At 42.4% G+C, this 27,035-nt stretch overlaps 1 protein-coding gene across 3 annotated transcripts in view; it reads left to right on the forward strand.

The window, feature by feature from the left end:
• Positions 1-3,766: 3,766 nt before the first annotated feature.
• etv6 (ETS variant transcription factor 6) overlaps positions 3,767-27,035 on the forward strand; it is a 151,582-nt gene continuing 128,313 nt past the window's right edge. For 2 of the 3 annotated variants that reach the window (XM_008111370.3, XM_008111371.3), the window contains exon 1: positions 3,932-4,103. In XM_008111370.3, the coding sequence (XP_008109577.1) occupies positions 4,068-4,103 (36 nt within the window). In that variant the 5' untranslated portion in view covers positions 3,932-4,067. Of the gene's footprint in view, positions 4,104-27,035 lie in introns of all 3 variants that reach the window. The other variant, XM_062983602.1, reaches the window with a different exon arrangement.

The raw sequence follows: 27,035 nt of genomic DNA on the forward strand, positions 1-27,035 counted from the left end.
GGCAGTGTGGACTCAAATAGCCCAGGGCTCTTCCACACAGCCATATAACCCAGAATACCAAGGCAGAAAATCCCACAATATCTGCTTTGAACTGGGTTATCTGAGTCCACACTGCTACATATTCCAAAGCAAATGATGTGGGGTTTTATTCAGCTGTGTGGAAAGGGTCACAGTTCAAAGCAGATTATCTGCCTTAATATTCTGGGTTATATGGCTGTGTGGAATGGCTCCAAGTCTGGGCAATTATTTTCCTTTGTCATGAAGGTGGAAGAAAATTATTATACCCATTGTTTCATATATAATGTTCAAATGTTAGATGAGATGTTGCACTAGAGCGAGAGCGCAGGCGGTGCAGTGCTAGCCAATAGCTGTTAACACTTCAGGTTGCTGTGAGTTTTCTGGGCTGTATGGCCATGTTCCAGAAACATTCTCTCCCGACATTTCACCCACATCTATGGCAGGTATCCTCACAGGTTGTGAGGAATATCGGAAACTAGGCAAGTGTGTTTTTTATATCTGTGGAAGGTCCAGGCTGGGAGAAAGAACTTATGGTTGTTGGAGGCAAGTGTGAATGTTTTAATTAATCACCTTGATTAGTACTGAAAAGCCTGACAGCTTCAAAGCCTGGCTGCTTCCTGCCTGGAGGCATCCTTTGTTGGGAGGTATTATACTCATCGTTTCATATATAAAAAGTTAATGTTCAAATTGAGAAATCTGTATAACAACCCAGTAACAACAGTAAGAACAGACCACAAGACAACCGACTGGTTCAAGATTGGAAAAGGAGTACGGCAGGGCTGTATACTTTCACCCTACCTGTTCCGTCCTCCAGGACGATGGTTTGCCTTACCTATTGGTCGTTTGTTTGTTTTCCCTCCTTTACATTTTGTTTCAGCCTCTGGCTGCAAAGGCCCAGGAAAGGTGGCTTGGAGTCTGCAAGAGCTGGCTGCAGTCTTCTTTGCAATGATTGGTCAAAGAGTACAACATCTTAGGACCGCCCTTTTTTACCAGGGTCTAGTCTCCATTTTGGAGCCTCTTTTTGGCTATAGTCTTCCAACGTGCTGCAGCTGTGCAAAGCTAACTGGGACAAATCATTCTCAAAACCAGGCCAATCTAAGCCTATCCAAATTAGATAAGTATTGAATTATACTGATCTGGAATAGGAAATCTAGTTAGAGGAGCAAGGTTATTCCGTCGCTTCTAGAACTAATCTTTGCTGTAAAAATAGGGAAGGAAAGAGTTTCTCCTTCTAATATAGACAGCGTGATTAGGGTGTAGTGGTTTTATAATCACCTTTGCCTTCTGGAACCAGGGATAATTCTGTAACTAAAACCTATAGAAATTTGTTTCATTTTCTGTAACTATAAGATCTGTGCCAAGTTTACAACTTTGTATGAATAAACATCCTTTTTTGAAGTTTTCCAGACTCAGTCGTTCAATATTTTTAGGACAGCTTATAGGGATTTGCAGTTCGCCCGGATAAAGGACGGCACGTTTCAGCTTTATAGGTTTTTTTTATTGTCTGGCGGACGGCACACTACCTATTCAATTTGTATGCAGAACACATCTAGTGACGTGCAGGGCTTGATGAATCCAAGGCTGGAGTTAAAATTGCTGGAAGAAACATTAACAACCTTAGATCTGCAGATGATGCCACTATGATGGCTGAAAGCGAGGGGGAGCTGAGGAACCTTATCACCAAGGTGAAAGAAGAAAGTGCAAAAGCTGGGTTGCAGTTAAACATACCCACCCACCCCCCAAGCTTATGGCAACCAGACTGATACTGGCAAATATAGGGAGAAAAAGCGGAGGCAGTGACAGACTTTGTCTTTCTAGGTGCAAAGATTACTGCAGACACAGACTGCAGCCAGGAAATCAGAAGACGTTTGCTTCTTGGGAGGAGAGTAATGACCAAGTGAAGAGTAGAGACATCACACTGGCAATGAAGGTCCACATTGTTAAAGCAATGGTATTCCCCATAGTAACCTATGGATGCGAGAGCTGGACCATAAGGAAGGCTGAGTGAAGGAAGGTAAGACGCTTTTGAACTGTGGTGTCGAGGAAAATTCTGAGAGTGCCTTGGACCGCAAGAAGATCCAAGCAGTCCTTACTCCAGGAAATAATACCTGGCTGCTCACTGGAGGGAAGGATATTAGAGGCAAAGATAACGTATTTTGGCCACATCATGAGGAGACAGCAGCTTGGAAAAGATCACGATGCTGGGGAAAATGGAAGGAAAAAAGGAAGAGAGGCCGACCATGGGCACGATGGGTGGACGGTATCCTTGAAGTGACTGGGTTGACCTTGAAGGAACTGGGGGCGGTGACGGCTGACAGGGAACTCTGGCATGGACTGGTCCATGAGGTCACGAAGAGTCGGAAATGACTAAACGACTGAGCAGCAGCAGCAGCAGCGAGAGCTGGACCATAAGGAAGGCTGAGCAAAGGAAGATAAGACACTTTTGAACTGTGGTGTCGAGGAAAATCCGGAGAGTACCTTGGACCGCAAGAAGATCCAAGCAGTCAATACTCCAGGAAATAATGCCTGCTGCTCACTGGAAGGAAGGATATTAGAGGCAAAGATGAAGTATTTTGGCCACATCATGAGAAGACAGGAAAGCCTGGAGAAGAGAATGACGCTTGGCAGGGGGTTGGACTGGATGGCCCATGAGGTCTCTTCCAACTCTACCATTCTATGATTCTATGAAAAAGGAAAAGGGGCCGACCAAGGCTAAGATGGATATATTGGGTGGTATCCTTGAAGTGACTGGCTTGACTATGAAGGAGCTGGGAGTAGCTACAGCCGACAGAGAGCTCTGCCGTGGTCTGGTCCATGAGGTCACAGTCGGAAGCGACTGAACGAAAACAACAATGTTCGAATGTTAGGCGCGATGTTGCACTAGAGCAGGCATGGGCAAACTTCGGCCCTCCAGGTGTTTTGGACTTGTGGGAGTTGAAGTTTGCCCATGCCTGCACTGGAGCGAGAGCGCGACCGTGCAGTACTGGCCAATAACTGCAACACACCGTTATTATGAAGAGAAGCACAGCTTTCCCGCTTTTTTTTACAGACTCTTCTGTGGCTCCATTGACCCCCGCTTTGGGCTGAGCTGCGCGTGCGCCGTGTCCCCCCCCCCCCCCGCTTTGTGTAACCGAAGCCCTTGTTTCCTGGTCGGAAGCCCTGAAGGGGACAGAGCGCGAGCGAAAGGCCGGGTAACAGGATTGGGGCGCTTCCCGAGCGGCCGCTTCGTCCCCTGTTTTGAGTGACAGCCCCTCCTTCCAGTCACCCCGTTTCCCTGAGGAAAAACATAGAGGCCTGGCTTCTTGCGAGCAGTGCCTCTCCCACATTTGGCTTGGAGGAAACACAGCCGCAAAGAAGCTTCTCTTCCTCTTCCCAGTGGCGGCGCTCCTCACGCTTCCTGAGGGGAGAGGGAAGGCCAGGAAGCGGGGCCGGCTGTGGAAGAGGGCTGGCCCAACCCCTTCTCCTTCCTTCCTCCCTCCGCCCGCTTTTGTGACTGCCGATTCCCTTCCTCCTCCTCCCCCTCCTCCCAGCTCCTTCCTGTTTCCTCTAAAGATCCCTTTTATTCACTTCCTCGGTTCTTTTTTCCCTCCCTCTCTCCGTTTCCTGGTGGCAGCGGCCCCTTTAAGAGGCAGAGCTCAGTGCTGGGAACTCACGTCACTTTTTCTTCAGCCCAGAAACTCTCCCGATCGATGCCCGAAGGCGGGAGTGAGGCGCCTTTCGCTTTCTCTCTGCCGGGAAAGAGGCGCCCTTGTCTCGCCTTCCCTCCACCGAGGGGCCCGGGAAGGCGGGCAGGGGGAGGAGCAGGAAGAGCCTCTCCCCGGCCGGAGAGCAACCCCGCGCGGCCCTCACCGGGGGACATGCCCGCCCCGGCCCCGGAGGCCATCGCGCGGAAGGCGCCCCCACAGGAGAGGCAGGAGAGGGCCGGAGGAAGTGGGGCATAGCGAAGAGGAAGGAAGGAAAGAAGGAAGGAAGGAAGGAAGCCAGCGCGGGGAAAGAGCGAGAGCCAGCCGAGAACTTCCTGTTGCCTACGCTTCCTCCTCGCCGGAGACATGTCGGAGGGTCCTCCTGTCCAGTTTTGTATCAAGGTAACATACATTATTAGGCGGAGAGAAGCAGATCCCCTCCCCCTTTTCGTATAAGCAGGGGAGTTGGCTTGGCGAGTTAGGAAGTTTCTTGTGCTCCGAGAAGTTTCCCCCTCCTGGGCAGGAAAGCGACCACAACTCTGCACCTTCACCAGACCCAAAACCCCTCTTCCTGCAGCTTTTGATTGCGTTTGATGTGCGGCATGGGTCAGCCGTCTCTGGGAGCAGCCTCCCTCCCAAAGTCCGCTAATCCATACATTGGAATACATTGGTACTCTGCCTCAGAATGTGGTGGAGGCTCCTCCTTTAGAGGCTTTTAAGCAGAGGCTGGATGGCTATCTGTCAGGGGTGCTTTGAACGTGATTTTCCTGCTACTTGGCAGGGGGTTGGACTGGATGGCCCACGAGGCCTCTTCCAACGCTAGGATTCTATGTTCCTATTTGCTGTCTCCCCTGTTTTGCCCAGCAGGACACATCCAATGCCCTGCCACGAGGCTGGGCTCCAGGGCTTCCAAGCTTCAGAGTTTGAGGTTTATATTGTACTATGGGACATGTGCCACTTGTTTTTTTGTTGTTGTTGCTGTTTTTTACAAACGCCTCTTTTTTGTACAGTAGAGTCTCACTTATCCAACACTTGCTTATCCAACATTCTGGATTATCCAACGCATTTTTGTAGTCAATGTTTTCAATACATCGTGATATTTTGGTTCTAAATTCATAAATACCGTAATTACTACATAGTATTACTGTGTATTGAACTACTTTTTCTGTCAAATTTGTTGTATAACATGTTTTGATGCTTAATTTGTAAAATCATAACCTAATTTGATGTTTAATAGGCTTTTCCTTAATCTCTCCTTATTATCCAACATATTCGCTTATCCAATGTTCTGCTGGCCCATTTACGTTGGATAAGCAAGACTATTGTACTATGGGACATGAGCCACTTGTTTTTGTTTTTTTTTTACAAACGGCCCCTTCTTTGTATTCTGTTGTGATGTTGGCTAGAGGGAATTTTTCAAGCAAAGTTAAAGGGCTGCTATCAACAGTAGAGCAGCGGGTTAAAGCTGCTGAACTTGCTAATCAAAAGGTTGGCGGTTCGAATCCAGGGAGTGAAATGAGCGCCCGCTGTTAGCTTTACCTTCTGCCAGCCTAGCAGTTCAGAAACATACAAATGTGAGTAGATCAATAAGTACTGCTCTGGCGGGAAGGTAATGGCACTCCATGTAGACATGCTGGTCACATGACCTTGGAGGTGTCTATGAACAATGCTGGCCCTTTGGCTTAGAAATGGAGATGAACACCAACCCCCAGAGTCGGACATGACTAGACTTAATGTCAGGGGAAAACCTTTAATTTTACCTATCAACTTGTGTTGAGTTCACGGTATGGAAGAGGGGGAGAGAGCAAACCTAGGGTTTGTTTATTTATTTATTTCATTTATATCATTTATAGCTTTTCTCAACCCCAGGGAGGACTCGAAACAGTTCACAACAAAGTAAATGGCAAAATTCAATGCCTCACATATATAAAATTAAATGCATAACCAAAACAGCATATAACAATAGCTTGAAACCAGTAAACTATAAAACATCAAACATAGGCAGTATAAAACATAAAACATTTAACATTGCACCAATCCTGAAGTTATCATGGCTGCTTCATCTCACTCTCCAAATGCTTCCTTTAAAAACAAATTTTGAGTAGTTTCCTAAATGTCAGGAGGGAGGGGGCCGATTTGATCTTGTTGGGGAGGGAGTTCCACAGTCAAGGCGTCACCACTAAGAAGGCCCTGTCTCTCATCCCTGCCCGTCACGCCTGTTAGGGTGGTAGAACCAAGAGCAGCACCTCCTCAGCCTATCTTAATGCTCTAGCTGGCTTTGCATAGGTAAGCTGCAAAATATCTTTGGTCCACCCATAAGGAAATGTAGCAGCGCAGATCTGGGGCAGCATACAACCACTGCTTGACTATTGGCTGCTTGAAATGTCTAATGCCTCTAGAGCAGGCAAGGGTCAGCTCTCCAGGTGTTTTGGACTCCCAACTCCCACAATTCCTAGCAGCCTACTAGGAGTTGGAGTCCAAAACATCTGGAGGGCCAAAGTTTGCCCCTGCCTGCTCTAGAAGACCCTTCCTTCCTTCCTTCCTTCCTTCCTTCCTTCCTTCCTTCCTTCCTTCCTTCCTTCCTTCCTTCCTTCCTTTCTTCATCATCTTTTTTGTTGTAAAGTTATTTTAACAAAATGTTTCCCTCCTCAAATTTCTTAGGTTCATTTCACAGAACAAAATGATAAATTCTTTGCCAGAGTAGTGGTTTCCTGAAGCAGTTCAGATCATTTCAGATTTAAATCATGGTTTTAAGTACTTTCATGAAAATACTTTAAAATATCACTTCAAAATATGTTGATATACCTTTATTTACATCAGGAATGTTTGCATATTTATAGCTCATAGTTTTGTGTACTTTTAGGGCTTTGATAATGTGCTGTCTCAGAAACAGCCATGAGACTTCCTTCTGAACTAATGAATCTAAGGGCAAGGTGCAATTATAAACACATTTTTAGGGATCACTCCACCACATTTGCTTTGGATCAGACAATCCTGGTTTTAGCATACTGGAATCTCATCTCTCTTGTAAGATGCCATTTTCCAGGGAGCATAGATTGTGTTGTATGATGTGAATAAATAGAACTGTAGTAGGCACTGGTATCTCGGAAATGGCATTCTGCCCTTCAAGAGACCTTATTGTGCTGCAAGTCCTGGGGCCACCACTTTAAATTTTGCCACTCCACTCCCCAAGTTTCATTAGTTGACTCTAGGCATGCTGTTGTTTTCAACTTTCAAACTCTCCACAAAGCATTGGGGTATATGTGCATCTGCAATGCGTTATTGGTATCCACAGGACCTGCCCCCATCCCGCAATGAATACAGAAATTCAAGAATGCTCAACTCCTAATATGTACAATGAAATGGGTGCCAAAGAAAACCTGAGGATCTTGAGAAATGGTGGTAGGCCACAGCAAGGTATTCCTACACACCAGTGTAGTGTTGGTACCTGTCAAAATCAAAGTTTGTTTTTTGGAAATTCCCCCCACCTCCAAATATTTTTGAGCCAATCCTGTTTGAATCCGTGGATGCAGAACCCAAGGATACAGAGGACCAACTCATACTGGTCTGCCTTGTGAGGGTGGTTTTAAGTATTTTGAACACTTGAAATGCTTCAGCTGCTATATATCTTTCTCTCAGAACATGTAGTTATGTATTAATGTGTGGAAACTAATTACTCAGGTAGTCTGGTCCTGTCCTGTTTCACTGTTTTTGGTCAGAATTACTAACAAGTGCCTATAGGATTAAAGCCCAAGTCATATAAGAGTGCCTTGAAGAGCAACATTTCTTTGCCTGTAGAACAGCAGGATGTAGTGAAATTCATCTTCTGAAATAGCAGAAAACACAGAAGGAATGAGGATCCAAATGAATCCTTGTCCGAAAGAGACTCATTTCAGAATGTTGTGAAGTGATATTTATTATTTAATAGACATAAGTCTTTTGCCCCATTAATACTTTGAGGCCGTCTTGAAGGGGTCACAGGAGCCTCTGGTGGCTCAGTGTGTTAAAGCGCTGAGCTGCTGAACTTGCAGACCGCCAGCATTTTCATACCTGGATTCATTTTAAGTGTCACCTGTATAAACTTGGAAATATTGTTTTTCTTTTCTTTCCGCTTGTAGACATGGCTAATGACAAACACCAAGTATAGATGGCAGTTCCCCCCGCTGCCTTTATGTTTAACTTTTTGTTGTTTTAAACACATTGTGTTGCTTCATACTCAAGATCTCAGTTTTGACATGTTCATAACCTGTTTCTCTTGGATATGCTAACACTATTTGTAGTGTTTCCGTGCATTGTAAAAGTGAGTGATCAGCAGTAACTGAATATTTATCAAGCTTAAAGCAAAGGCATTCTGTTTCTAACATATTTTGTTGCCGGGGGTGGGGGGTGTTTCATGTTTTCAAATGCACTTTGCTTTTTTATGTGCACATGGCTTACCAGAAACAGGATGAACAAAATTATGTTTGTGAAACTGAGCTACTTCTGCCTGAATCTGTGTACTTGCTGTTGATCCGCATCCCAGTTAAACCTGATTTTTAAGAATTAAGCTAGCCTGTTTCAGTAGATCTGTGTTGACTGACATTTGATTTGGTTGTGTGTGCAGCAGTCTAAGACAGGATTTTCTTCAAGTTTCAATTCCAGAAAGGAAGTATTTCATTTTCTTTCATTTGAAATAAGACATCTTACTGAGAACTGATTTCAGACATTTCTGCATATATCATCGTATGTGCTGTTTACACCAATGCTTCAAACTTAGACAAAAATCCTCATGGCATTTGCAGTCTCTTTAAAAAATGTTCATATGATGCTGAAACTTTATGGAGAGCACAGATTGCAGAGAAATGTATTGTTATGTACTGGCTTATGTACCCAATAATTATGTTGTGCAACAAGTCTCCTATATTTGCAAAGGTAGAGTGCAAAAGTTAGTTTTGTATTAATGGTAAAGTTAGTTGATTGTGAGCCAGAAAGCTTGGGAACTATTTTGGAAAGCTTGTTAATTTACCTGTTTTGTTCGATCCCCCCCCCCCTCCCCGCCCCAAACAGAAACAAGTCTGCCTTGTTCCTTGAACTTAGATGTGTTTTGTAATCCCTTGCCTCTGAAGACTAAAGTACAGTCTGGAGTATTTCTCCCTCAGAACTGTTGTAAGATCCACTTTGGAGGTGAGAGTTGAGATGATGGGAATAGTTTTTAAGTTGTGCTTACTATAATGGCCAATCGACATATACTTATCCACCTATCCCAAAACACAAAATTTTGTGGAACAAATTGTATGGACTGTACAACATCAGCCTATAGTAAAGAGAAGGAGTCTGCCAGCTTCCTCTGTAGAAGTTAGCAAAACCAATACAGTATACCATTTTCTACCTCAACATCCTGAATTGGCCTGTCCACTGTGGCTGTTTTGGTTTGATTTTTTAAAAACTTTCATTAATTAGTTATCATTTCAATGGGAGGGATTGGAAGACTGAAATGAAGCCTATCAACTTCTGTTTTAACAAATATATACAGAACAGGTTATAATGACTACTATGGGTTTTGGTATTGCAATCTGTGGTTTTTCACTAGTGTTATAAGGTGATCCTGGGCACAGTGAAAGTAGAAAATGTCCTGTTTCTAAAATTGTATGTACCAGTCAAGCCGGGCATTTTCAAGACTGGAAATTGTGGATAGATTTCCTCGCGACTTTGCCTAGGAAATAATAGTACACAATTCATTAAGCGTGGTCATATTACTGTTCAGTCAGTCCCTGAGTTATAAACATCTGACTTACAAATGATTTATAGTTATGAATGGGGGTGAGACAACAGGAAGTGAGACAAATTTACCCCTAGGAGGAGAAATTTACTCCTGGAAGAGTTATCATGAGGAAAAGGTGTCGCCACTGAAGTTTTATTACCAATCCTTATTTCCACAAAAGCCAAAATTTTCCTTATGGTTACCCTATCACAGAGTTTTCTTGGCAAGATTTGTTGGGTTCCCCTGGCTAGGCAGCAATTCAACCCCAGTCTCCACTTGTAATCCAGCATTCAAACCACTACATCATATCTTTTTAAATTGTGCATTGGCATTTTATTCCAGAAAGCATTCCAGAAAAGCTTTTGCTTTAAAGTTTTACTGGAAACCAGTTTACCACCTGGACATAGTTCTGTCATGACCTTTGGATCATTACTCTTCTTACAGCATTAGCAGCCACACATTCATAATTCTTGGTGGGAAGAGGGGGAAGTTATTAGATCACACTTATGCAACATTTTAAGTTAGTTCCTGTGGAGCAAGCTGTGTTGGTTGCATTTGAACTCACAGTACTTAAAGTTTACTTTTCCTTTAAAGCAGGTAGTAAATTAAGTGATGTCACCATTTATAATATGAAAATATCTGAAAGCACATGTAGGGAAGGTGATAACTTCACTTCCTTTGGCATCTCCATATCAGCATTATCACTGCCCAGTGATATTGTTACAGATTTAATCAGATACCTTTGATATCTGATTGAAGTTCATCTCTTTGCTCTTTGGGTGACTTGCAGAGACTTTTTTTGTTGACGGGAGATGAAATGTTTGTATTAGTTTTGAAGTATAGGCAGCACAACCACTAGAAACCTATTCCTTCCCTTTGTTGTGGTGTGTTGTCAGGGTGAAAGCATTGGTAAGGCAGGGCAAGTGGAAAAGAGAGCTGTGAGCAAGCTTGTCATTTATCTAAGATTAGTCATAAATCCACTATGTAGCTGCTATTCTTTATCTATTTAAAATACATAAATAGTAATATTTCTTACCTGCTACAATGGACAATTGCCTTTGAAGCACTTTTAGCACTTCATATACATTCACAGCCTAACTGGTAGTAGCAATTGCATTATAGTAGCGTGGCATCCAAAATGTGAACTGTTTTTCCTTGGGTGAAGTTGGCTTAAGAAACCAAATTAACAGGTTATTCTTCTCTTCATAGCTTTTGTGAAGGATATGCAATAAAACAGCAGTTCTTGTCTAGTATATTCCAGTTAAATGAAAACATTCAGTTCTCTGTTAGAACATTTTTATTTCAATGTAGTTTTACAAATTATATGTGGTACCCTCCCCTGTACTAACATTATTATCCACATGGGTCTTTGTTCGCATTCCAAAATGTGAACATTTGTCACGAGAATAAATTTCTCTAAATCTTTACCCAGACTTCAAGAAATGGTGGTGATGAGAAGCTTGAACATCTAGTTTTTCATGTGACAGATAGTTTCCCTGGAGTGTAGCCTTGTGGCACCTTGAGCAGCAGGGAAGAGAAGTATACAAATCAACCCCTTTGTAAAATATATAAGATGTGGCCCAATGATGTCCCAGTTTCTTCAGGGGAACAATATGGAGACAGAATCAAGGGGCAGCTATTTTTTCTTGGCTTGAAAAACCTTTAGTACATGTGCTAGTCAAAGATTCATCTGACTTTTCTTGACAGACATGGGTTGTTTCTCTGATTGGCCCTGTAACATCCTCTATTCTTACCAGACACAAATCCTTAGTACCAAAGCTGCTCCCTTTGTCTTCTGGGGCTTTGCTTCAGGAGACTGAGCAGTGAATACTCCTACTGTGTGTGTGCATGCCTTCAAGTTGCCCGTTGACTTATGGCAACCCCGTGAATTATGTGAGATTTTCTTCAGTGCTTTTGTCAGGTTCTTCTTTTGAAATACAGCTTACAGCACCTGGTTGTTGACAGTCTCCCATCCAAATGCTAACCAGGGCTCAATCTAGTTGGCTTCCAAGATATACTAGCCCAACCAACATAGTCTGCTTCACCATTCTGCTCAGCAAACATTTTAGCTATGATATTTATTTTGCCTTTTGGATAAATATTTTAATAATTTTTAAATAGGAAAATGTATTGGCCTGCTGTTCACCTCTTAAAGCTTTTACATTGCTTAAAATGTTGTAAAAATTATGCTAAAGTTATACTGTCCACAGATATTTTGGATTTCTTGCAAAAGAAATAATTTAGAAAATACGCCTCAGCCTACAGCAAAGGTCAACCTAGTGAAATTGGTACCTCAAACAAAGCTATTACTCAGTGGCAAGCTATTGTTCAGTGGTCTTATGTTCTACGGGCAGATTATAGTTGTACACTCATAAAGTTAAAGATAAATTTTTCAAGTCACACTGAAAGCAGGACTACGCCTTACTTCAGTCTTTCTTATGTTTGATGGCATCCCTTACCAAGCATTTGCTTCTTTCCCCTGAGAGACTACCTCTTCCTCCCTAATTTTGATGGAACCTGATCAGAGGAGTGGTCAAGGACTGCTAAAGAATGAACATCATGAATTTTTTAACAAGACCTCTCCGTCTTCCTGATCTATTAAGCAGAATTACTACCTGAACTTTGTGCAAAGCTTTTTGCCCATACCGTGTTTCCCCGAAAATAAGACAGTGTCTTATATTAATTTTTGCTCCCAAAGATGCTCTAGGTCTTATTTTCAGGGGATGTCTTATTTTTCCATGAAGAAGAATTTACATTTATTGTTGAACAAAAAATGAACATTTATTATATACTGTACAGTAGTTGTCATCACAAACCAGCATAACTAGACAAACTGTGAAACCTATCAAGAATTTCTTGTTACTACCGCTATTTCTATGTACAACACTCTAGTACGTACATTTACCGATCCTGCATGCTCTGGTGTTCTGTTTGGCGGGCATGCTTCCAAACAAAACCTTTGCTAGGTCTTACTTTCAGGGTAGGCCTTATATTTAGCAATTCAGCAAAACCTCTACTAGGTCTTATTTTCTGGGGATGACTTATTTTAGGGGAAACAGGGTACTGTCTACCTAAACATATAGGGTGTGGGAAGTATGTACATGCAGTTATGAACGATATAGGTTCTGTAGGTTTGTTTGTAAGTTGAATTTGTATGTAAGTTGGAACAGGAACATTTTTAAGTGTAACTACAGTTTTGGATAGTTTTAGTTTTGGAAAGCATAGGGAAGGTTTACACACTTCCGTAATGCTTGTTTTGCTATCTATTCCCCTGTTCAGAAGATTTCACCTTATTTTCTGTCCCTATGGCAATTGGATTTTGAAAATTTTGGGTTGTCATGAAAACAAGGATTGGAAATAAAGCTTCAGCGGAGACACTTTCCCCCCATAACTCTTAAAGAGTGAACTTCCCTTTTTAGGGATAAATTTCCTTTCACTTCCTGTTGTAAACACCCCCTTTGTAACTAGGATTAGGATGTAAGTTGGATGTTTGTAACTCTGAGACTGCATGTATTTTCTTAAATGCAGTAGTTTGATATGGATCTTCTGGTTGATTTCAGTAAATAGTTGAAGTAAATAGTAAATAGTTGAAGTCTAGGCAGGGTCCTTCCTTGTTGAGTTGGTGGGTGGGAATATTGTTCCCCCAGGATTGTTTTATAGGAAGGAGACTTTACTCAGAAGTACTTTTATTCTTGGCTTTTAACAACATTATTTTAAATGCTTTTCATTCTATAGCATTTAGTTCTAGTTTTATTATAGACTTTTGTATATTTTAACTATAGTATATGTGGGGTTTTTTTGGAGCCCCGGTGGCGAAGTGTGTTAAAGCACTGAGCTGCTGAACTTGCAGACCGAAAGGTCGCAGGTTCAAATCCCGAGAGCAGAGTGAGCGCCCGCTATTAGCTCCAGCTTCTGCCAACCTAGCAGTTCGAAAACATTCCAGTGTGAGTAGATCAATAGGTACCGCTCTGGCGGGAAGGTTATGCCGGCCACATGACCTTGGAGGTGTCTACGGACAACCTCCAAGAAATGGAGATGAGCTTAGAAATGGAGATGAGCACCAACCCCCAGAGTCAGACATGACTGGACTTAACGTCAGGGGAAACCTTTACCTTTTATATGTGGTTTTACTGGTATGTTTTTGCTTTTGCAAGCCGCCTTGAGTCACAACTTTGGGGAAAAGGTAGAGTAGGAAGAAAATAATCAAATACGTTAGAGAAGCTGTCCTTTCCATCTTTGTTCCTGTGGTAGCCTTGCTTTATCGACATTTGTGTGGGCAGTGCTACTAACCTGTCCACTCCATGCTTCTTCTTGGCATCATTGGTGGGTGTTTTATCACTTCAAAGGCCCAGCAGCATTGGTTCTCCAGCAGTTTTGGATTTCAATTCCAGAAACCCTAGAGAGCTTGACCAATGGCCAGGGATTCTAAGAGCTGAAGTTCAAAATATTTGTAGGATCAAAGAGAGTTAGATCTTGTAGTTTAAATGGGAAAGGGAAGGACAGCAGTTTCTTTAAATGGGTTTTAACTGGGATTTTTTAAATACTGTTTATATTTAATCTTGTTTTAATGTTCGTATATTTGTATATTTTAAATGGTTATGCTGATTCTTTTGTGCTTCACCCAGAGCAGCACCCTCATGTATCACCAGAGGACCCACACGGGGGAGAAGCCATCAATTGAGTCCCCTTTGGAGGAGATAAAGTGGGGTATAATATTATTATTATTATTATTATTATTATTATTATTATTATTATTATCATCCAGACAAAGTAATTGCAGCTGTGGCTGCCTGTCCCTGAAGAAGGAGTATCTCCTTGTTTGAACTCATTACTGATAGGCTTGTGCCTCTCATTGAACATCATGATGTGTTTAAAAGAGACTGGCTTTTTATGGAGTTTTATGATTTTACAGAATATTCAGTTGTAAACTGTCTATTTAGTAGTATTTGATTATTTTAATTGACTAGCATCTTAATTCTAAAAGGAAAACCTGGTGCCTTATAGAATGGCACTTGTATTTCCCATTTCTTTTGAATCTCAACATGTAGTCTTTTTGTACAGTGTACTTTGCTTATAGATGGGCATAGTTTAAATTTCTGGATTCTCCTATTAAAAACCTTGAGCAGCAAAGCTTGTAAGATATGGTTCTGGTGCCTAGGCAAGAAAACACGAAGTCAGTGTTTGGTGCGCTGCAGGTGACTGGAGGAATTGCCCATAGAAAGTGCTTTGTTTCTTTAAATGTGCAGCTGTCCCATTTGTTTATAATTGGAAGCTATTTGGGAAATTAGATATGAGAACTAGTGAGACTTCTTGTCCAGGACACAGGAACCCATGTAAAGTAGATATATCAAGAAACTGGTTCAACTTTACTGGAGCACAATTATTCCACACAAATAGTCTAAAAGGGGAGCATTGGGAGGACATTTGCCTCTATGGACTCACACTCAAATGCGAGCACACTTTTTGTATTTGTGCATGGGCATACATGCACACATGTTCTAGGTTAGGCCTGCACAACATAGGGATAGTAAGGGGGCAAAATGAGATAGTCATTTTTGGGGCCACAAGTAGGTTTTTAGCACCTCACTTTCCAAGTAATGTATAATTAATGAATGATTCATTAGAATTGTTGTTTTTATCTGCCTTGAAGTCATTTCAGACTTAGGATAACCCTCACAGTTTTCTTGTCAAGATCTATTCAAATGGGGTTTATCTTTTTCTTCATCTGAGGCTGAAAGGATATGATTTGTCTAAAGTCACCCAGTGTGAGCCAGTGGGTTCAGAGTTAAACCAAGGCGAGGAGCCATTCCTGTGTCCCTGTCTTCCCATTTCATTTCAGACTGTCTTGAGTGTTGACATTGTACATCTAAGTGCTCCCAACTCACAACCCTGTATGTATATCTCTAAAACTTACACACATAGAAAATGCAACATAAATTACTGAATGAAACAGAGCTACACTGACAACATTTATCTCTTTAAAATCACACACACAGAAATCCAGTGACTCATACATAAATCCAGCAACTCTTCCTTTCTGCAAACTGGCTTCAGTCAACAACCCCTCTCTGATGTGCCCATCAAAAACCGCTCATCGGAACTGAGAAAAGCCCCTGCCTGCAAACTGCTGCAAAAATATGGGAGAACTGAAAATGAACTAGTGTTCTGATTTTTTATAAGAAATGTTTCTAAGTAAATTTTCATGGATGTGGTCAATACAGGCCTTAGAGCAGTGGTTCTCAACCTGTGACTTCCCAGGTGTTTTGGCCGACAACTCCCAGAAATCCCAGCCACTTTACCAGCTGTTATGATTTCTGGGAATCGAAGGCCAAAACATCTGGGGACCCACAGGTTGAGAACCACTGACCTAGAGGATAATCGTGAAATATATTTGCATATGCTTCTTTTGCATTTCCTTTTTTCAAATGGGGCTCTGGCCAGATGCACCAAGGCTCAAACCTTAGGATAGACTGTTCATTCCTCTTTTGCTTAATGTTATAGTCATAAGATAAAACAGTGCTGCTCTGTTACAGTGAACTAGGCATTCTAACCTGACTCTGTTTTTACCTCTCAGTGTGTTGTTTCTGAAATTTCACTTGTTACATACAGCAAACCTCATAGCTCCTTTCTGCCTTCTCGGGTGCCTTTCAAGCAGCTTCATGTTTAAAAAGGGGTGAAAGATGTTTCTATATTACTAAAGTTGGGGATGGGGAAATAATTATGAACTTCAAGGCAGTTAAAATGTACCTTTCTTTATCCTACATGGGGTTATTTCACAGAAACAAAATCTCTGAAGCAGAATGAATGGAATCCTGGGAGCATTCGTTCCCTCTTGCCTCAGAGAGCAGACCTCCATTCATGGGAGTGGAGTGATTTAAACATTGGGATTTGAAGCACACCACTTCTGCCCTTTGATTGCAACCTATGTTTTGTGTGAAGAGTAGGAGAGACACATTTATAGGGGGAAGAATCTCTATTGAGTGAGTCCAATTGAGCTTTATTTCTGAACAAACACGCATAAACATGTTTAATATGGGCAGATGATTGAGGTTTTTCAGTTATGAAGAGTGTAGAGAGAATGACCAGAGAAATTTTCTCACTTTCATAAAGCCAATATTTGGGACCACACAGTTTAAGTGATAAGCTTGAGTTTGATGAAATGAAATTCAGTCAACTTTCCATGTCCATATATTCTGTACCAATGGCTTGAAAATATTCAAAAATAAAATGCAAAAAACAAACATTGATTTTGTCATTTTATATAAGCTACTCCATTTTACTACATCTATATATATAAAAGGATAAAGTTGCGGGCGCAGTGACTATAACAACAAAACTAAACATCCCAGAAATACGAAACTTGGCAACACAATGCAAAAGGCTTGCCTCCAGGTTACAACAACACAATCACACCACAAAACCACAATCCAGACCCACAAAACTCACAACAACGCATCATGCGATAACAACACAACTAAACGCCCCAGAAATACAAAATTTGGCAACACAATGCAAAAGCCTTGCCTCCCAGTTATAACAACACAACCACACCACAAAACCACACAGGACCCACAAAACTCACAACAACGCATCGTGACTATAACAACACAACTAAACGCCCCAGAAATACAAAACTTCGCTACACAATGCAAAAGCCTTCCCTCCAGGTTGTAACAACCCAACCACACCACAAAACCACAATCCAGACCCATAAAACTCACAACAATGCATCGTGACTATAACAACACAACTAAACACCCCAGAAATACGAAACTTGGCACACAATTAAACGCCCCAGAAATATAAAACTTGACAACACAACGCAAAAGCCTTGCCTCCCGGTTGTAACAACACAACCACACCACAAAACCACAATCCAGACCCACAAAACTCACAACAATGCATCGTGACTATAACAACACAACTAAACGCCCCAGAAATACGAAACTTGGCACACAACTAAATGCCCCAGAAATACAAAACTTGACTACACAACACAAAAGCCTTTTCTCCTGGTTGTAACAACACAACTACACCACAAAACCACAATCCAGACCCACAAAACTCACAACAGCGCATCGTGACTATAACACAACTAAACGCCCCAGAAATACAAAATTTGACAACGCAAAAGCCTTGCCTCCCAGTTGTAAGAACACAACCACAACACAAAACCACAATCCGGACCCACAAAACTCACAACAGTGCATCGTGACTATAACAACACAACTAAACGCCCCAGAAATACAAAACTTGGCACACAACTAAACGCCCCAGAAATACAAAACTTGGCAACACAACACAAAAGCCTTGCCTCTCAGTTGTAACAACACAACCACACCACAAAACCACAATCCGGACCCACAAAACTCACAACAACGCATTGTGACTATAACAAATACAACATTTGACAACACAACTCATCCACCTCCCCAATCCCTACATTCACACTTGGCCTCCAAAAAAACAATTACAATAATAACAATGACAACAACAACAACAACAATAAGAATCAACACCATCACAGGCAAGAAACAGCCAGGCACTGAGGCTGAGAGGCCAGTCAGTGCTACACTGGGCCTCCAAAAAACAATACAGTAGCATCTAACTTATCCAACCTTCATGATCACAACAACAACAACAATAATAAACACCTACACAGGCAAAACAAAAAAAAGACTATTGTACCACAATACAAATATAAACCGCACTCAGCAGAATCAGACATTACAACTAACAACAAACCAAAGACAACAGGGATCTCAAGCAATTATCAATCAACACAAAAATGGAAGAAGGTAACAGACTTCAAATACTACTACTAATGTGAGTATAAAGAAGGGTGGAGGTCACAGCATAAATACAACCTAATGTAGACTGAACAACACCACCAGACTAAGCCACAGCAACGCGTGGCCAGGCACAGCTAGTCATTGTATATAACTGGAATTGAGCATCTACAGATTTTGGTATCCAAGAGTGATACCAGTGGTGGTCCTGGAACCAAGACCCAGGGGATGCCGATGGTCTACTGTACATCTACATAATTCACTTCCAATCAATCACATGGCTTAAGAAAAAGACATTAGGAAAATTTACTGTTGATAATGTCATCAATGACTGCTAGCACTGTAGTTCATATGTCCAGGAGAATACATACCTCTGAATATAATATGCAAGGGTGGCTAATAGCAAAAGCTGTAATTTTATGCCTTGCTCCCAAGCTTTCCAGGAAAATATGCAGGTTGCTTTTATAAGAAGAATGCTAGCCTATATTTGAAAAGCCATTTTGAACCACATAGTTCACTGGGAAAAACACACTTCTAAAACAAAAGATCCCCCAAATTACCAGACCAGCCTTCATCTAGTCACTGGAGTTAATCCTTACATACTTAGCCTGAAGTAGGGACTAACTTTCTTATTTTAGTGTTATCTTTGTTCGACTATAGCGACCTGCTAGAGTGTAATGTGGCACAAAATAATAAAGAATCATTGCATTGTCTTCCTTCAGTGTTGATTTTTTAAAAAAAATAGAAGCATGGAGATGGATTCCATATTGTTCATACATGTATATGGAAATAAGTGACTGAGGTGTCAACAAGGCTATTTTCTAGCATTAATTTTGGATCCCAAGTTCAATTGTATGTCTGCTCAATGAAATGATTAAATATAATTAAAGCCCCCCTTTCCTTCCCTGTGCCTTGTAAAACTTCTGGCTGCATGGCAAGCAGCAGGATGGGGGGGTGGGGGGGGAGAGGAAACAATCTGGCTTTGTTATACAGGGAATCTATAAAGAGGAATGATGTGCTCTGGCTTTGAACGAGAAATTTCCTCGCCAGAGGGATGGGGTTTCCTTCCTAGAGTCTTTAAAGTGGCTATAGAAAATCTTCCAAATGCCCTTTGAATTAATTGAAAAGTTCTTTGTTGCCTTGTTCACTACATATTTTGCTCACAGGCAATTGGTTGCATTTTTCTAAGAATCTGAGCAAAAGAATATTGTTGGGTTAGGTTGATTTGTTAGGTTGATTCTATTTTAGTTTTGGGTTTTGTTTCTGTGCTTTTGGTCCCCTTCCCAATCTCTATAGCTCCTCTCCCTGGTTCTCTGTCCAGAAAACCAAGGATCATCTGTCTCCCATAGTAGTGCCAGCCTTGTTAGTGTCTCCCAGTTTGCTTCACACTGTACCAGCCTCCTGTCTGCTTCGAGATGAGTTGGCATTGAGTTGGTAGTATGATGCTACTCTATTGCAGCAGGTCACAGCTTGTAAATGCAAGTTGTAATTTTTCGAATTGGGAGCTGGCTTTAGTCTAAATGTTTAGCTTTGGTCTAAATGACATGTTAAGGGAAAGTTACAGAACCTGTTTCCTTGTGGACAAATACTACATCACTCTGTTACTTCCAGTTGGTTTAATTTCATAAACCATAGAATGTGAGATCAATTACTGATTGTTTGAATTTTGGATGAAACTGGCTAGGGCTAACCAGTTGAGAGCCTGCAAGTTACAGTACATTCCCAATCAATTCCTTGTGATATTATTTGTCTATAAATTAATTACATTTGTATGCCTCCACCCTTTATTAAAAGTTTTCAGCATGGTCTTAACAATACCACTATGTATAAATAATAACATCACATTCAAACTAAGGGCCTTTCCACAGAGCCATATAACCCAGAATAGAAAGGTAGATAACCCACAATATCTGCTTTGAACTGAGTCCACACTGCCATATAATTCTATTCAATATGAATTTTCTACAGCTGTGTGGAAGGGCTTTTAAGATGTAAAACATGGTTTGCCCTCATAATTCATGGAGGGGGATTAAGGTCTATTTATCAGTATACAAATAGATAATGAGGTTCAATTTAATATCTAATTTTCTTATTATAGTTAAGCTCTGTGTATCACATGAAAGCTCTTGCAGATAACTAGTAGAATGCTTCCCTCACTAGCCTACCTATATCTAAGTTATAAATTGTGAATGCTGATGCAGTACTTTGGGTTAGCCATCCCTAGTCTCAGTTTTTGATATTAGGTCAAATAATGGTTTGCAGTAGCCACAGTTTAGAACTCAAACCATAGAAACATGAACTTATGGAATGGGTGATACAACAGTACAGGTGAAAGTAATCTAGGAGTCTTAATAGACCACAGTTTGAGCTAATAATGTTGTTGTGATTCTCAACCGCATCAATAGGGGTATAGTATTTAGATTGAGAGAAGTAATAGTACCACTCTATTCTGTGTTAGACAGACCTCACCTGAAATACTGTGTCCAATTCTGGGCACCATAATTCAATAAGGATATCAACAAGCTGGAACATGTCTAGAAAAGGGTGACCAAAATGATCGCAGGTTTGGAAGCTAAGCTCTATGAGGAGTGGCTTAGGGAGCTGGGTGTGTTAAGCTTGAAGAAAAGAAGGCTGAGCGGGGACATGATAGTCATGTTTAAATATTTGAAAGGATGCAACATTTGGAAAGGGGGCAGGTTTGTTTTCTGCTTCTTTAGAGACTAGGACACAGAGCAGTGGATTAAACTTGCTGGAAAAGAGATTCCAACTTAACTTTAGGAAGAACTTTCTGATGGCAAGAGCTGTTCAGCAGTGGAATATAATGCCTCGGAGCATGATGGTGTATACTTAAGATTTTAAAGATGAGGCTGCATGGTCATCTATTGGGAATGCTTTGATTGTGTAGTCCTGCATGGCAGGGGTTGGTTCAGATGGACCTTGTTGTCTCTTCTAACTACTTGAGTCTGTGCTTCCCAGTCACTCTCATTAACAGCGAGGCAGTTAAATGAATATGGGGACTTACACTTGCTCTAGCTGATTGTACTTAAAGTTAGGCCATCGTTTTTTGATTAAAGCAGAAAATATTAAATTAAGCCCAACATGCAAGAAGAGAAGGGTTATGAGGATAGCTTTTGTTGACAGTTATCAAAACTATAGCTTAACTTTGGAGGATAACTACGAGGAACATTCATTAAAGATTTTCCCCGACCCACTTCCTGTGGACTGAGAGCAATAAAACTTGGCACAGTTATTAGTCCTTCTCTCCATAGGTGCCACCTAGAGACACACATTTCTCATAGAATCATAGAATAGTAGAGTTGGAAGAGACCTCATGGGCCATCTAGTCCAACCCCCCGCTAAGAAGCAGGAAATCGCATTCAAAGCACCCCCGACAGATGGCCATCCAGCCTCTGCTTAAAAGCTTCCAAGGAAGGAGCCTCCACCACAGTCCGGGGGAGAGAGTTCCACTGCCGAACAGCCCTCACAGTGAGGAAGTTCTTCCTGATGTTCAGGTGGAATCTCCTTTCCTGTAGTTTGAAGCCATTGTTCCGTGTCCTAGTCTGCAGGGCAGCAGAAAATAAGCTTGCTCCCTCCTCCCTATGACTTCCCCTCACGTATTTGTACATGGCTATCATGTCTCCTCTCAGCCTTCTCTTCTGCAGGCTAAACATACCCAGCTCTTTAAGCCGCTCCTCATAGGGCTTGTTCTCCAGACCCTTAATCATTTTAGTCGCCCTCCTCTGGACGCTTTCCAGCTTGTCAACATCTCCCTTCATCTGCAGTGCCCAAAATTGGACACAGTATTCCAGGTGTGGTCTGACCAAGGCAGAATAGAGGGGGAGCATGACTTCCCTGGATCTAGACGCTATTCTTCTATTGATGCAGGCCAAAATCCCATTGGCTTTTTTAGCTGCCGCATCACATTGTAGGCTCATGTTTAACTTGTTGTCCACGAGGACTCCAAGGTCTTTTTCGCACACACTGCTGTCAAGCCAGGCGTCCCCCATTCTGTATCTTTGATTTCCATTTTTTCTGCCGAAGTGAAGTATCTTGCATTTGTCCCTGTTGAACTTCATTTTGTTAGTTTCGGCCCATCTCTCTAGTCTGTCAAGATCGTTTTGAATTCTGCTCCTGTCTTCTGGAGTGTTAGCTATCCCTCCGAGTTTGGTGTCATCTGCAAACTTGATGATCGTGCCTTCTAACCCTTCGTCTAAGTCGTTAATAAAGATGTTGAACAGAACTGGGCCCAGGACGGAGCCCTGCGGCACTCCACTTGTCACTTCTTTCCATGATGAAGACGACGCATTGGTGAGCACCCTTTGGGTTCGTTCGCTTAGCAAATTACAGATCCACCTAACCGTAGTTTTGTCTAGCCCACATTTTACTAGTTTGTTTGCCAGAAGGTCGTGGGGGACTTTGTCGAAGGCCTTACTGAAATCCAGGTACGCTACATCCACGGCATTCCCTGTATCGACCCAACTCGTAACTCTATCGAAAAAAGAGATCAGATTAGTCTGGCATGACTTGTTTTTGGTAAATCCGTGTTGACTATTAGCAATGACCGCATTTGTTTCTAAGTGTTTGCAGACCACTTCCTTAATGATCTTTTCCAGAATCTTGCCTGGTATCGATGTGAGGCTGACCGGACGGTAATTGTTTGGGTCGTTCTTTTTTCCCTTCTTGAAGATAGGGACCACATTCGCCCTCCTCCAATCTGCTGGGACTTCTCCTGTTCTCCAAGAACTCTCGAAGATAATTGCTAGTGGTTCTGAAATAACTTCCGCTAATTCCTGCAATACTCTTGGATGTAGCTGATCTGGCCCTGGCGACTTGAATTCGTTTAGAGTGGCCAGGTGTTCCTGGACAACTTGTTTCCCTATTTGGGGTTGGATTTCCCCCAATCCTTCGTCCATTCCATGTTGCTGAGGTTGAAGATGGCTTTCTTTTTGTGAGAAGACCGAGGCAAAGAAGGCATTAAGCAGTTCTGCCTTTTCCCCATCCCCTGTCACCATCACCCCATCTTCTCCTTGCAGTGGCCCTATCGCCTCCTTTTTCTTCCTTTTTCTACCAACGTAAGCAAAAAAACCTTTTTTGTTGTTTTTTATGTCCCTGGCAAGCCTGAGCTCATTTTGCGCTTTAGCCTTGCGAACCTTTTCCCTACAGGTGTTGGCTATACGCTTGAATTCTTTTCCACTTCTTGTGCATGTCACTTTTGAGCTTTAGCTCAGTTAGAAGTTCTTTGGACATCCATTCTGGCTTCTTTGCATTTGTCTTATTTTTCTTCTTTGTTGGCACTGTTTGCATTTGCGCCTTGAGTATTTCACTTTTGAAAAACTCCCATCCATCCTTAACTCTCTTGTTTTTTAATATTGGCGTCCATGGGATGCCGCTCAGTAATTCCTTCATTTTTTGGAAGTCAGCTCTCTTAAAGTCCAGAATGCGTGTTTGACTTGTCTTAGTTTCAGCATTCCTTTGTATTGCAAACTGCAGGAGCACATGGTCACTTGCCCCTAAGGATCCAACCACTTCAACTGTATTGATCAGGTCTTCCACATTTGTTAAGATTAGATCAAGAGTTGCTGATCCCCTTGTTGCCTCTTCTACCTTCTGGACCATAAAATTGTCTGCAAGGCAAGTAAGGAATTTGTTGGACTTTGTACTCTTGGCTGAGTTTGTTTTCCAGCAGATATCAGGATAATTGAAATCGCCCATGACTACTATATCTCTTCTTTGTGCCTGTTTGGTCAGCTGTTGACAGAAAGCTTCATCAAGTCCTTCATCCTGACTCGGAGGTCTGTAGTAGACACCCATGATAAGGTCTTTTTGAGTCCCGGTTCCCTTGATTCTTATCCAGATGCTTTCAAGCTGGTTTCCCGGATTACAGTCTTGCATTTTTTCTGCAACGTAACTGTTTTTGACATATAAAGCTACTCCCCCTCCTCTCCCCTTTGTTCTATTTCTGTGAAAGAGGTTATAGCCCTCAATGGTTAAATTCCAGTGATGGGAGTCATCCCACCAGGTTTCAGTGATGCCTATGACATCGTATGTGTGCTGCTGTGCTAAGAGTTGGAGTTCGTCTTGCTTATTTCCCATGCTCTGAGCATTAGTGTAAAGACATGTAAGCCCCTGTGACCTCCCCTTGAGCTGTTTATTTGGGATTATTCTGCTCTCTGTACTTGGTCCTGCATCAATAGAGGAATAGCGTCTAGATCCAGGGAAGCCCTCCGTTTAGCCTTTTGGCGGTTCCCTGTAGTCGTGGGTAATATAGTGTTCGCCAGGCTGTTGTTCCCCTCCCCCAGTGGATCTAGTTTAAAGTGCGCCTGATGAGGTTTGTGAGTCTGTGTGCAAAAAGATGTTTTCCTACTTGTGTGAGATGCACCCCATCACTTGCCAGTAGTCCATCCTCTTGGAAGAGTAGACCATGGTCAAGGAAGCCAAAATGCTCCTCTTGACACCATTTTCTGAGCCAGTTATTGACCTGTACTATTTTTCCGGCCCTTGTAGAGCCATGTCCTACAACGGGGAGGAGGGATGAAAAGATCACATGTACATTATACAGTTTTAGCTTTGTTCCCAGAGCTCGAAAATCATTTGTGATCTTTTGAAAAGTATGCCTAACGGTGTCATTGGTACCTACATGAATCAACATAAGGTGGGGAGGGTGATGGGGCTTTAGGAGCCTGCTGAGCCTCTGAGTGATATGGTGTATTTTTGCCCCCGGGAGGCAGCATGTTTCTCGAGCCATCCCATCCCATCTGGAAATGATGGCTTCCGTTCCTCTAAGGAGGGAGTCACCTACTACCAAGACCAGTTTCCTTTGAGGATTGACAGGGTCCCTTTTGTGCAAGACAGTGTGTATGTCCCCTGAAGAGGGTTCCTGTTGAAGTGAATCATGTAGGTGTAAAGTGTTGTCCTCCTCCTCAACATCCCCAGTGCATTCATCAATGACAATCCATTGAGATACATCCGAGAGCCCATTACTCTCCCAAGGATGTTCCTGTTGCTCCTGGTCTATGATTGGGGATGGAGCATTTGTATGATTACATAAGTGTGAATGTGGTGATGCACTGACCCCGTCAGGGCTATCCCCTGCGCATTGATCAAGGGTGGCCCACTGAGTAGTATCTAAGAAACTGTGGTCCTCCACAAGATGTGTTTCCTGATTGTATGTTGATGGTGTAAGAATATCAAATCTGTTGTGTAAATCCAACTGAGCAGAGGAGTTCAGCAGAGGCTGCCTGGTCCTGTGTCTCCTTCTATGGGTGACCTCCTTCCAAGCCTGAGGGTTGTCTACCTTTGTGTTGATCTCCCCATAAGGTTCGTGATCATGGTCATGGTGGTGTTGGTGTGATGCAGGCTGCAAATCTACAGCAGCGTGTTGTGCAGTGTCCAAGAAGAGCTCGAGTGCCTGAATGTCCTTAAGGGTCTTAATACGGTGCTCGAGCTGTTGGATCCTCTGCTCCATCAGAGTCATCTGTTTGCATTTGGAGCAGATGTAGTTGACTACTTTTTGTGTGAAAAATCTTTTTAAGCAACTGTAGAAGTTGACAGCTTGCTCCAAAAGTCACATTGTGACTTTGGAAATCAGAGTCTCATCATTTGAAAAATGCTTGCCCTTTAAAAATAACTTCATTGTTGGAAATAAGTGGAAATCTGATGGTGAGAGGTTGGGTAAATAAGGAGGATGGAGTAGAATTTCAAAGCCACAGGAGCATGCTTCCATTTGGGCATTATGTGAGTTGTAAACTGGTGCATTGACTTGCAATAGGCAGACACCTTTGGTGAGCATGCCACATCTCTTGGTTTTGATCAATACTACTCTAGGCTGGTCCCAAAATACTGTGAGCATGACCTTGCCTGCCAAGAGTTGGGCACTTGCCTTCTTCGGAGGTGGTGAGTCATGATGCTTCCATTGCATTGACTGGACCTTGGTCTCAGGATCATAGTGATGGACCCAGCTTTCACCCTGTGTGATCAGTCAGTCTGTTGAAAAAGTCCTCCTGGTTGACTTCCGGGTGCTCAAGCATGGTGGTGAGAAGAGCACCTTAGAGCTTACAAGAGAGCGCCAGCTCAAGCCGGGCGACTGGATAGAGCAAGCTCCCTCTATCACACAGATTGAGGTGTGGTGGACTGTGAAAATCGAGGGGGACCAGCTGACGGTCCTACAAGAGGTCCTCTCCTCAAGAGGGGGTCTCAAAGAGGACCCGGTATTGGATCCCCAGGTTAAGATGGGTCGCGGCTGAGAGCGCATGAGGGGGAAACCCCTGGCAGAAAATCACAGAAGCACAGAAGAGGATGAAGAGCTGAGTGTGAGAAGAGAAGCATTGGAAGGAGGGAGGAGGTTCTCCGGAAAGACAAGGAAGGAGAAATACAAATACAAATCTATTGGAAAGGAGGAAAGGAGGGAGGGGAAGAAATAATAATTTATTTGATAGCAAAAACAGCCGAAATGACGAAGACTGATGTCTTATAAAAGGGCTGGAAAATAGGGCCTGGAAATACCTCTATGTCAAATTATAACAAAAGGACAAGTAAAACAAATAAAGGAATAAGAATCTCCGCCATATTGGAAGGGAATAACAAAGAAGCTGACCTTGAAAGGAGGGCTGTTTAGTCTTTAGTTGGAACGCAAATGACACTAAGAGCCCACAAGACCTAAGATGCCAAGATCTCGCGAGGAATAACACAAGAAGGAAAGGAAGCACGAGAGAAGAGAGAAGGGCAGAAGGAGGTCAGGACGAGAAGTGAGAAGAAGGGCGGAAGAACAGAGGGACCGCGAGAAGAGAATAGGGAACGAGAACGAGA

The sequence above is a fragment of the Anolis carolinensis genome, chromosome 5 (assembly GCF_035594765.1).
Source record: "Anolis carolinensis isolate JA03-04 chromosome 5, rAnoCar3.1.pri, whole genome shotgun sequence".
NCBI lineage: Eukaryota > Metazoa > Chordata > Lepidosauria > Squamata > Dactyloidae > Anolis > Anolis carolinensis.